Source organism: Lipotes vexillifer, unplaced genomic scaffold, assembly GCF_000442215.2.
Source record: "Lipotes vexillifer unplaced genomic scaffold, Lipotes_vexillifer_v1.1 scaffold325, whole genome shotgun sequence".
Taxonomy (NCBI): domain Eukaryota; kingdom Metazoa; phylum Chordata; class Mammalia; order Artiodactyla; family Lipotidae; genus Lipotes; species Lipotes vexillifer.
Window position 1 is genome coordinate 744,799 of NW_006799313.1, and position 12,509 is coordinate 757,307.

Below are 12,509 nucleotides of genomic sequence, written 5' to 3' on the forward strand. Positions count from 1 at the left end.
GAAAGATGGTAGTGATAAGAGGCAAGCTGGTATAATAAAATGAGAGAATTGGACATCGAGTCTAAAGACCTACATTTCCACTCCTCCTGTCACCTTACTAGTCAGGTGATATTCTCTGAGTCTCAAGTAGGATGATAATTCCTAATTCACAAGAACGTGTAAGGATTAAGTAAGATAATTTATGTGCAAAGGGTGAGGCCAGTGCTTGACTGTATACAGAGTCTCATGTATTTGTTAGCTGAATCTATTTGGAGAAGACATCAAAAATAATACAACACCCAAAAGCTGGAGTACATGGATTATGACTGCGAATGACGATGCCAAAAGATACTTAACGTAAATCCTATCCCTTTGATCAGGGAATCCTGTAATAGATATGTGCTTAACAAAAATACCGCTTACACTATCCTTCTTAACTGTGTATCTGAACTCAGGATTCTACTATTGATTACAAACACTTTAAACAACAATGTGGCAAAAAGTTGACTAGCTTACCCATAAAATCAAATGCAAACACATTTTAAAAAAAAAAGATTAATGCTCCAAAAACTGTCTCTCAGCCTTTCCCCACAAACTTTATTCATAAACCTCACTGGTCTTCACTATTTTTAATCCCCTGCATATCTAGTTTATATTTCTCTAGTCCAAAAGAGGAAAGGAAATTTTCCACAGCAGATTGCAAAAGAGAGGTGCTTCTGGGCACATTCACTTCTTGTCCTTTTTAATTGCTGCCTATCTGAAACCTAAGAACTGGGTCTCCTGGACTTTGAGTAGGGGGTTAGAGTGTCAGATCACTAAAATGTTTCCTCTGAATTATTTAAATCCCTAGCTAGTCCCCAAACTCTACCATATATTTAACATAGAAAGTCTTTTGCCCTTTACGTCTCTGCTTTCCAATCTCACAATCTTCAAACAAATGACTAGCTGAATGGGCCTACTATAACCTACTTTTTGTCAACCTCTTAGACCAAAGAATTGTCACCTTAATATTTCTAAGTATTATTGTCAGAATTATTCTGACGCTCATTGTGATCACTTCCAGTATTAATAACTTGATTTGGGAAGACAGGAATAAAATAGACCACCATGACAGGGTAAGTTAATTCCACAAGAATTAGATGATTAACAGTGAAGAGGTAAAGAAAAATTTAACTCACAGGATAAAAGTTAATATTCCCATCTATTGGTTGCCAAAATCTCTAATGTCAAAGCAAGAACCCTGCTTACTTCTTAGCATACCAAAGTACAAACAGAGTCACAGCCTAGAAACTATGGGATGTCCATAAAGTCTGAAAAGCCAGATATTTTCTATTTTTACAAATTGAAGATGTCCTTTATAACATTCTGTACATTCACCTATGTTTCCATATTCTGTGAACATCTTGTAAAGAAATGCTATAGTGGAGAATCTGTCTTGAAAATGTTAAATATACTGTATTGTAGAAAGGACAAAACTATAGCAACTTGTATTTAAATGTTTAGTCATTCATGTAATGAGCACCTACTAAGTGTCAAGTGCTCATGAACTTCTAGACACTGGTTCAGTTGGTAGCACTGGCCATTTAATTCGTTGCACTGAATTACTAAAGATAGGGAGTTACATTTTTTCTCTTGAATTTGATCTTGCCTTTGAAATAAGTTTGAACACTTGAAGAATGAAGATACTTGGCTGTACAACAGTCTTAACCACACAACAATATCAGTACACAAAGTTTCCTTCCCTCTGTGTACATTTATTCTATGATCACTTCAAATGATACAAAGGCTGTTTGGTACCCATTTCTGTTCCTCCCTTCTGAAGACTGCCAACAAGGATTCATATCATATAGTCATTATTTTTGAGAATTATATAATAGTGCTTCTGGGGAAAGAAAAGCGGTGTTGATTCTAAGAGGCTAATTTATTGAATTATTTTAATTCACTAGTACTTTTCCACATCAAGTTAAGTCAAAATATTACAATGGTTTCACATAAGTTTACATGCCTAGCACCTGTAATGAACACTGAAGGATATGAAAACTAAATGTAAAAGAACTGAAGCATAACAGAACCCCCAGAGAACAAGCCATGTACAAGGTATAAGGACAAGTTGCAGAAAATTCCTTGTTAAGGCTGGCTACTACTGCAAGCACAGCAATCTCCCCAGGAAAGCACCTTTGAAGCTGTGGCTATATTATATTCCTCAACTCTCAAGATCCAAACTTGGGCCTCTATACTGAATTCTATCTCTGACAACCATGTTGGCCTCTACAGAGAGTCAGGCATGGTCTTCAGGGAAGTGGTGATAAGGAACTTCAAATCAGAGCCTTTGGAGCTCCAGAATTACCAAAATCTCACATTTGCATTGGTGAGTCAGCCATGGCAGAAGCAGGTAGTTACAAATATACACCATCCTTGTGACTAACTCTATACTCCCTAACTTTCAGAGCACTATGACTGGCTTTCTAGGACAGGCAGTCACCATAACATACAAAGAGCCTTTCATTGCTCTTCCATCTCTGCTGGACACATCTTTCTAGGCCTTCTCCATTTCAAGATGTCATCAACTAGCACTTAATCCTGGACTACTAGCTATCAATAAATATTTCCTCTATTAAACTCGAACTGTGTCTAATTACTACTGGTGGTTAGGCAGGCATTTAAGAGTCATAACAGTATCCAATTTTTTGAACATTTTGTATACATTCTCAAAGCAAACCCAGAAGATAGGCTCTCTCTCTCTCCATTTTTGCAGACTTCTTGGAAAAAGAAACATAGAATAAATGGCTTGACTCCAATCACCAGTGACAGAGCTGAGGCTTCAACCAGTGTCTTCCTCGTTCCAAGCTTCATGGGCTGTCCACTACTCTATACTCCCCTCCATTCCTTTCCTCAGTAAAATCCACATGGCTGCATCAGATTTTTCATATTGTAGTAACAAAGCCATAATCTTTTGACACTTGCAGATCAAAATGCTCCAAAAACCACCTGAGCAATGACACCTTCCAAATGGATGAGCATTACACCTTGTGCAGCCATTGAAAGATAGCAAAATAGGCCAACCAGTGGAGAAAGTGATTTAAGCAGAAATTTGTGTCTTAGAGGATATCTAAACACATTACATTTCTGAGAGCATATTTTTATATCAACTTGCTGCAAGGTCATGAAGAGTTTAAAGCTAAGTACTTTTCAACATGCAATTTTAAAGAGTTTATATTAGATAAATGTTTTCAGTAGCATAGAAAACTTTCTAATATTTCCTAACCAATATCTCTTTTAAATAGAATATAGATAATGTGGCTTTGCTGGCATACATATTAACCACGCTACAATAAGTTCTGAAACAGTTTGTAGAGTTGGGTGGACTTTAAGTGATTTTGCATTGGAGCAGTAGTTAAGAAACCAACTACAGAAGAGTCTCTAGTTTTAAATCTAGGTCATAGTATCCTTATTCAAAAGCAAGCATAAACTAGACAATTTATATTACTTCCTGAAAAGATGGTTCCAAAAGAAGTAGCCTAGGCTGGTTGAAAACACTGATGTTTCTTCAAAATTTATTATCAATAGGCATATTTATTTTTCAAAATAATTTATACTCCCATGAATTCATGTAAGGAATTTCTTTCTCTGTTATAGATAACCCACCAACACTAAATTATATTTAAGCAGACTTATGCCAGAAAATAGAAAATCTATACAGTGGCTTTCAATTTGGGGTAGGAAAAGAGGGGCGGGATAAAGGCAGAAATGCAGAAAGAAAGCAGAACATAATTTGAATTTTTTTCCAAAAATACAAATTCAAAAATACATAGATAAGTAAATAAATAAATAGGGGAATATACTGACTACTTCTGAATCTAGTATATGTATGGGCACTATATTTTTCTTCCTCTGTTCCTCTCAATAAAATATATTTTAACAACACAATCTCCAGGGTATATCATAAGGTCAAGTACAGATGCTGCCCAGTCTCCTGCTTCTACACTGCACTGTTAACTGATGTTCACTGGCTCTGGAGGCAGATCTCCTGGGTTCAAATCCCAACTCTGCCAGTTACTGGCTGTGTGATGATGAGGAAATAATGTAAATGCACTAACCCTCAATTTCTTTGTCAGGATAATGAGGGTAATAATAGTCCTATACCTTAAAGGAGTTCCAATAAGAAACTACATGTAAAGTACTTAGCAAAGGGCCCAGGTCATAGGTAAATGGTGAATTATCACGTTGTTATAGTAACCAGGGGGTACCTTCAGACAGAAAAAAAAAGACTAAATAACATTACATAGAAGTTTGGGGTTTTTCAGATTGCATGGGATGAAAAAGCAGTAATCCATACTAAGATAAGATCACGCAGAGCCTCTGGCCACCATTATAATAACAATAATCATAACTCAACATTTATATGGTACTTTACTATGGGCCAAGTACTGTGCTAAGCACTTTACATGCAGTTTCTTATCTGAACTCCTATGAAGCAAGTAATTATTATTATTCCCATTTTACAGATGACAAAATTGAGGGTCAACATATATACATAATTTGCGCAAGATTACAAACCCAGGAACTGGCAGCGTTGAGAATGTGAACCTAGGCAATCTGCCTCCAAAGTCAGCTTCTGATAGAAACTACCCACCTGAACTTGAGCAAGTCATTTCACATATTTGGACTCTGATTTCCTCTTCTGGAAAATGAGCAGAGTAGTGGAATAGGTGCTCTCAAAAGTCCCTTCTAAACTTCTCTGGACAACAACACTATTTAAACTGAAATTCACTACATATAGAAAACACCTCTGTTCTAGTCCTTTTACAAACCTAACTAAGCTTCTCTGTCTTATATAAATAGAGAATGAAGCATATGTATAATACCCCAGGTGGGGTACCTCACTGATTTAAAAAAAATTTTTTTTAATATAAATTTATTTATTTTTGGCTGTCTTGGGTCTTCGTTGCTGCGCGGGCTTTCTCTAGTTGCAGCGAGCGGGGGCTACTCTTCGTTGCGGTGCGCAGGCTTCTCATTGCGGTGGCTTCTCTTACGTAGCACGGCCTCTAGGCACGCAGGCTTCAGTAGTTGTGGGGCACGGGCTCAGCAGTTGTGGCTCACGGGCTCTAGAGCGCAGGCTCAGTAGTTGTGGCGCACGGGCTTAGCTGCTCCGCAGCATGTGGGATCTTCCCGGACCAGGGCTCGAATCCATGTCCCCTGCACTGGCAGGCGGATTCTTAACCACTGTGCCACCAGGGAAGCCCCCTCACTGCTTTAGAGTTGGTGGATGGTACATCACTAAGAGCCAGATAGAGAACCTCATGAGATAGTGTCATAAGTAAGTCCCTTTGAATGGAGCCCAAAGAGAACCTGACATAAATGAAGTCTACCTGACAGCACTAGAGCTACAAGGAAGTTAAGGACACACATCAACAAAACTAGCCAAAGCGCTATTACCTAAGTTATGCCATTTTCCCTCAGGACCTCAGTTTCCTTATTTATAGAAATGAGGTGGCTTTTAGATACAAGTAATCCCTAAGGAAGCAGCCACCCCAACCCAGAGAAACCAATCAACTTTGTTAGAATTAAGGGAAGGGCATAAGAAAGCACGCGCAGTTTGAAAAATCACATTCAAATACAGTTATTGCTTTCACAATATAAACCACAGAAGTAAAGCTCCAAATATTCTATTGTGTGGGTTGGCAAAAGAGAGTGAAGCAGCACTGCTGGGGGTGGGTAATGGATTTTTTTTTAATATTATGATACATTAGAGTAGATCACTACTACTGTTGAAAGCCCCTTTTAGCTCAAAGAGTCTGAAATAAAAAAATTAAGTTGGTATTCTATGAAATACAGTCCTAGATTTAAAGAAAAAAATCTTATATGTCAAAATAATTTTTTAAAAAGTCATTAGGAGCTACTTAAGTTATTTTCTCTTTTGTAGAAAAATGATTTAAATAAATATATAAACATGTAAAATTCTGCAAACAAGACTCAAGGTGTTTTTGTTTTTTTAAACTTAATATGCTTATCAACACAAACCAAGTCTGATAATTTTCCAAGCCAAAACACAGCCAGGTTACTCCTACTCTGGTTCTAATATTGCTTCAAAACCCTGAAGCTCCATTTTAAGTAAGAAAAAGAAATGAGACATAAAGTCCATGTAATTCTTCCTGAGGCCAAATTTATAAAGCTCAATTTTCAATTAAATCTCTCCTCCTACAAATCTTTTGGCCATCTTTCCCTACTCAATAGCACTACCAGGGATGAAAAAACAAGAATCCAAACTCAATCCAGTCCATCTGGCTCTCATTAGCATGGCTGGTAAATGGTTTGCTGAGAAACAACTGGCAATCCCCACATAACTTGTCAATATCAGTTTGGGGGAAATTTTATGGATTTAATCTCTCCCCAGTTCCCATTTCTGGAGATAATCAGAAGCTAGTTGTATTCAGATTCTACTCTTAGAAAAAGATAATTGATGTCTACACCATCAGCTTCCAGGCCCAAAACCTCCCTGTTAGATTTTAGGTTATCCTCTAAGAATGGATTTGGGTAGAGATAATCAGAATAATAAGAGGGACTATTAGAAAAAGAGGGGCTCTCCTACCAAATGCAGCCTCCCTGTCCAGCCCCCCCCCCCCCCCCCACACACACACACACACACACACAAAGAAATTCCAGAAAGCAGAGTCCTCCTTTTCTCTAGGGATCTAATCCCAGCGTGCAGTCTCTTCATTTTATTAAAACAAACTTTAGAATAATGGGGAGAAATATACCTTAATATTAAACTCTTCCATTCCTGAAGGGCCCCTGTAAAAATGTGTTAAGATTGTCTCATTAAAAACTCTCATACACATAATTTATGAGTTTCAGGGACCCCCTTGAACTGTTGAGGTTAAAAATCCTTGCTCTAGTTTAGAGAATCGTGTGCTTCTTAATAACCCTATCTCCTCCTTCATGGATGGGAGCCATGCCAAACATCACATCTGAAATGTAAAGAGCAATAAAATGAAGCCTCCAATTGCACCTGATGCTTTAAACTAACTGTCAAATGTCGGTTCTGCCATTTTTCAGCAACGCTCAAAGGATTTCTGTTTCTTTTCCTTGGATCCAAAGATCCAAACTGGGTCTTATCCAAAGCCCTCCTCTCTCCTTCCTTCTTTTCTTTTTTAACTGAGCCTCGAAGCATATGGCCAAATCAATTTGTAAGTGAAGGGTGAATGTTTACCTGAGAACAAAGCCCTCCAGTGAACACTCCCCCTTACCACCCCTTTCCAACTCAAGATGTCCAGGACACTGCCAACCGATGTGGCCATACACTGGATCAGAAAGCGAGAACAGAATAAGGACACTCCATTCAACCTTTTTGTCTGGGGCACTTCCTGGGTTTTTCATTGGCATTTAACACCAAGACACAAGGCTCATTTTTCATTAAAGTTGCAAGACTTTCACTTTGCCCAGTTTCAGATGGTGTAATTGATCTGCATTGTCTTCTTAAATAACCCAACTGAAGGACACTGCAGCTTTAAATATTTCAGCGCTAGCTAGCAAATAGTCTCCATTGCAATATGGCTCTGAAGGTCGCGTCCTATTGTCTCTTTCCTCTGGAAAAAACAATTTCTAAGTCCTTCTTCTAGGTAACATAGGAAGGGTTACCCCTAGAATTCCCACTCTTCCGTCCTGGTCCCTGATAGAGTTCCAGTGTTTATTGGAATCTCACACTCATAATTTTCCCGGCAGGGGCAATATGCTGATTGCTATTAATGATGCCAGCACCTTCGCGAGACATAAACACATGTGTCCACATTAGTTTAATTGAGCATATGCAACTGTCTGAAATAGCAACACTCAAGGGCTGTTAACCCCTTTAAGAGTGGGGCCAGAGTGGTTTGGGAGTAGACGGCTTTCAGGAGGCACCCTGAGCCCGGGATTGCATAACGTGAAATGTGTAGCTACTTAAAACGACAGGAATCTCAGCCTACTCATCCTGGGACTATGAAGGCACCCTGCCATACACTTGCAGCTTTTCTGGTCGAAGAAGGTGAAAAGAAAAGGCACAACACGATGAAGGAAAAAATAAGCTAAAAGAAAAAGGCTCTTTTCTATCTTGTCAGGGTGCATATATACGATTCCTCCAGCAGTCACAGTGTTCCCCCACCCTTGTCCCCGGTTGTGGAACAGCCCCAGTGAACTGAATGGTTTGGAAAAGGGCAGGGCAGTTGAACATCGCTGCCTTTTTTAAAGAACAAAAATCAACGGCCTATTAAATGTCAGGGAAGACAAGGCAAAGGGAGCAGAGAAGGAAGACGTGTGCAGGTGCACTGGAGCATTACCTGAAATGGCAACAGATTGTTACCATTGTCCGTCCGGAAAGCGTTATCCTCCATCCAGGACTTGGAGGTAAGCGGGGCCGCGCGGGGGAACTTGGGCGGCGCGATCACGTTGCTGGAGAAGGGCTTTTTGAGCGGCGAGATGGGGTTGAGCGGTGAAGGTACCCCGACGCCTACGCCCACGCCCACGCCGACCGCCCGGCGAGGGTCCCGGCCCGCCTGCAGGCCGCCCCACGGGTTGGACGGCGCGCTCCAGGCCGCGTTCACGCTCTGGTGCGTGTTCCAGCTGGACGACGCGGACGAGGCGGCGGCCGCGGCGGCCGCGGCGGCCGCGGCAGCCGAGGACGAGGACGGCTTGCTAGTCATGATGGGCTGGTGACCGTACGCCGCGGCAGCGCCCCTCTGCGCATAGGGCGCCTGGCTGGGGCTGGCGGGCGAACGGCGCTGCTGCGAGGGCTGCGCCTGCTGGGGCTGCGCGGGTTGCGCGGGCTGCGGTGCGGGCGGCGGCGGCTGCTGGTGGTGCTGGGTCTGCGCCAGGCTGATCTGCGGGGAGAAAGTGCCTCCGAAGACTGGGTTGACGTGGTGAGGGAAGTTCTGGAAGAGCATGGTCCCGTTGACTGGCGCGATCCCCTGGAAGAAGCTGTCCTCCACCGCGTTCGTGGTGCCCGTGGACCAGGTGCTGCCGAAGGACGGCGACAGCGACGCGCCCGGCGCCGCGGGCTCCTGCGGTGGCGGCGGCTGCTGAGGGGGCTGGTGGAAACCCAAGCCCGGCAGGAGCGGCGATTCCATCTGCATCTTGTCGGGGCCGTTGGGGGCCGGCGGGGCCGCGGCGGGGCTGAGGGCCGGCACTGCGCTGCTGTCCTCCGGCTTGGGGGTCTCTGAGGACAGGGGCGTGGACGGGGCTTCGGCTGTGCCGGGATCGGGTTGGGGCTGCTGCTGCTGCTGCCGCTGCTGCTGGGTCTGGGGCTGGGTTTTGCTTTTGTCCATCAGTAAATCATCCTGCATGGTTTGCGCAGCTGAAACGGGAAAAAAGAGAGACGCGTTATTGTCAATGTGTTCGTTAATGCCCCTTGCTGAAGCGGGCGGGTGTTTTACTTGCGAAAATCCAGTGCCACCGCTATTAGCCAATTGCAATGCAAATCCATAATCTCCCATTTAGAAGAACAGGTCGGGCTGGGGGAGCGATGGGGGGGTGCGGGGGGGGGGAAGCTCATGCAAGGTCTCTAAAAATACTCTGAGAGCGTCTTCACCCTTTCTGATGTCTAGGTTCCTTTTCTGTATTAGTGAGAGATGTGCTTATAAGACAGAAAGACGGCAATTTCGCCACGTCTCTTTTCCCTTCACCGGAACTCAGAGCGTTCACCCTGCAATGAGAAACCGATTCTGGTTCCTGTTTTTTCCCAAGCACCACCCTCCCCTAGCTATTTGCATACGTCAATAAATACTGCTGCGTCCTTCAGCAAGGTTAAAAAGACACCGCACACGACCCTTTCTACCCCCAGCTCCGGCACTTTAAAGAAACAGAAGTCTTTTCCCCCTTGATTAGCAAACTGCCTTCTTGCCTCGATAATTGTTTCATTTAGCAGCAGCGAACCACGAGGGAGGAAATCCTTGGCATTTGTTAGGAGGAGTACTCAGCTGCACAATCATTCTCTGGCCTCCCAGGAGCTGCAGCTACTCCATTTTGTTAGGAGACATTAAAACAAACAACAACAACCAAAAAAACACATTGTTTTTAAAGAGGTAAAAATCTACTGAAACATTTTCAAGTGCTTGCTTCTTGTTACTCTAAGGATTAGGGTTTTTCTGCTTATTCTCCAATTTTCTCGTCTCCAATTCTGCCTCACAAGAGATTTTTTGGCATCTCAGTTGTTCAGGTCTCAACAGGAGCCTGAGAATTTCTCCGCAGAGTGAAGAAATGTTCTGGTTGGATTTAAGGTCAGAGAGAGAGAGAGAGAGAGAGAGAGAGAGAGAGAGAGAGAGAGAGAGAGGGGGAGAGAGACGCGGAGAGAGGGAGGAGGAAGGGACGGAGGGAGGGGGCTGGGGGCTGTGACTATGCGATGGGGTGGGGGCGGGGCTTTTTAAAAAATACCTCTGAGATCTAAGTAGAAAGTCAAGATAATTCTGGGGTTGCCAGATTTTTCATTTTTGAATCCTCCAGCTACTGTCTTGGTCACAAGACTTTGGCAAATTTAGAATCCATTCTCTTATCACTAGTATTAGCAGTGAAAGATTATGGTTTGAAGACCCTGAATTACCAAATGCTAGCTAACGTGTTAAAAATAGCATAGTACAAAGTCCCCAATTCTCATACATTGTAATTATAGTGCATTGCCATCACTGCTTCATTTAGCCATATAAGGAAAGTATGGTATTTTCCATTTCGCACAGAAGGGCTATATTCACCTCTGCCATACAGCATGTTTTATCATTCAAGGATGAAAATAGTCATCGCTCAAAACCAGATTTCCATATACGTAGTTATCACTGAGTTAGCTTGTCCCTTAGAGCACATTAATTGTTTTAAATATATGAATATTACAGTGCTAAGACCCTGAAAACAAGTATTTTGAAGTGTTCAAGGAGCATATGACCAAATATACAATTATTTTTAGATGATGATTCAGTATAATTGCAACAAAGTTATTAATATGTTTAATGTAGTTAATTAACTCAGATACTTGGAAAAGCATCTTTCTCAGGACACTTGTAAAGGGCATTCAGATACACACAGAAGTTCTGTCTTTGGACATTCTCACGATAATAAATGTCGCAAGATAAATGTGTTAGAAATATCTATGCTTCCCCTCTCAACTATTAAGCAAAATATGTCAGACTAAGAAATGGGATTAAAAGTAGTTCTACTGTTTTATTAAAGAGTATCTTTAAAATGGTTAATCTTTCATTTCAAAGTTTAAAACATAGACAAAATAGTGGGCTCGAGGAAAAGCTTCACAGCCACCTTATCCTCCTTTCTACTCCTCCCTCCCTGACCCCACCCCCCAAAACCCAACCCAATATAATACACATCACAAATTGCCAGCTACTACCAATAAAACCTACTTAAGATTGACTTTGTGTTCCTCAGTTCCCTTCGTCTAAAATAATGGCTTTGATCAGTATTGTAAAATATGACAAAGAAGCAAGCAGAACTTGGATTCACAACAGCACAAAGTTCTATTGCTGCCAAAGGAAATGGACACAGAAAGAGACATTTTCATACTTGGTTTAAGCAGTGCTGCAGTAAACCATTATAATCTGGGATTTGAGTCTCTTCCAGTGTGCTAGAATTGTCTTTACAACAGCCATATCATCATGGCTGAAATATGCATTTGATTAGAATTTTAATATCACTCAGCTTTTCCAATGCTTGTATCAATGCTTTCTATTAATGCCTTCAGTTTAAACTATATATCTGTGGTGGAAAAATTAATGCTGTACTATAGAAAAAAAGCCAAAAGGTAAGCTAGACTCAGAATATTTTAAGGCTGTAAGTAATATTAATATATTTATTAAAATTTTTTTATCATACCAGGAACACCCATTTCTCTTTTCAACATTTCTTAATTTCACTGACTTTCACTGCCTGCATAAATTCACTCTGTCAAGGTCAAGACCCATCTTTAATAAATAAGACCCTTTTAAACAAAAGATAAGCAATAGACGAAAATAACATTTACAAAGTTAATATGCAATGTCAGTAACTGCTTGTACAGTCTGTTCCTTTGGGTGGGTTTTTTGTTTGTCGGGTTTTTTTTTCTTTTTTCTTATTTACAGCAGAGTCCGAGAAATAGATACCTCCTTCCCCTCCCCCCACCCCACACACAATAGATCTTCCTCTACATGCAATCACCCAATCTCAAGTAACAAATTCTTAGCAGCAGTTACCTTTGAGGGTCCAGTTTTTAAGGATCGATAAAATTAAAAAGTGTACAGTATTTATTTTCTTCTTTCAGGTTGATTATGTGACCGCTCTGGCAAGAGCACTTTGACAACTGTAAGAAGAGAGGGCATGCGCACACAGGGAACTGTGGGGACTGAAGTCCTTAGCTAGGTCCGCTGCCCGACTGGAGAATGTTCCGCTAGGAAAGGAGGAAATCTCCAAAATACTGATTCCACGGGAAAGAGGTTGTGCCGATTACATTGTATCTTCCTAACCAATCTAAATCACGAGTTGTTAAGATGAACACGGGGGGGGGGGGGGGAAAAAAAGCCTTT

The 12,509-nt window shown here is 41.6% G+C and overlaps 1 protein-coding gene across 3 annotated transcripts in view; it reads right to left on the reverse strand.

Annotated features, from left to right (window-relative positions):
• Positions 1–12,509, reverse strand: part of CPEB3 (cytoplasmic polyadenylation element binding protein 3) — a 178,600-nt gene that overhangs the window by 139,939 nt on the left and 26,152 nt on the right. For 2 of the 3 annotated variants that reach the window (XM_007471555.1, XM_007471557.1), the window contains exon 2: positions 8,295–9,307. In XM_007471555.1, the coding sequence (XP_007471617.1) occupies positions 8,295–9,296 (1,002 nt within the window). In that variant the 5' untranslated portion in view covers positions 9,297–9,307. Of the gene's footprint in view, positions 1–8,294; positions 9,308–12,179; positions 12,291–12,509 lie in introns of those variants that run through there. The other variant, XM_007471556.1, reaches the window with a different exon arrangement.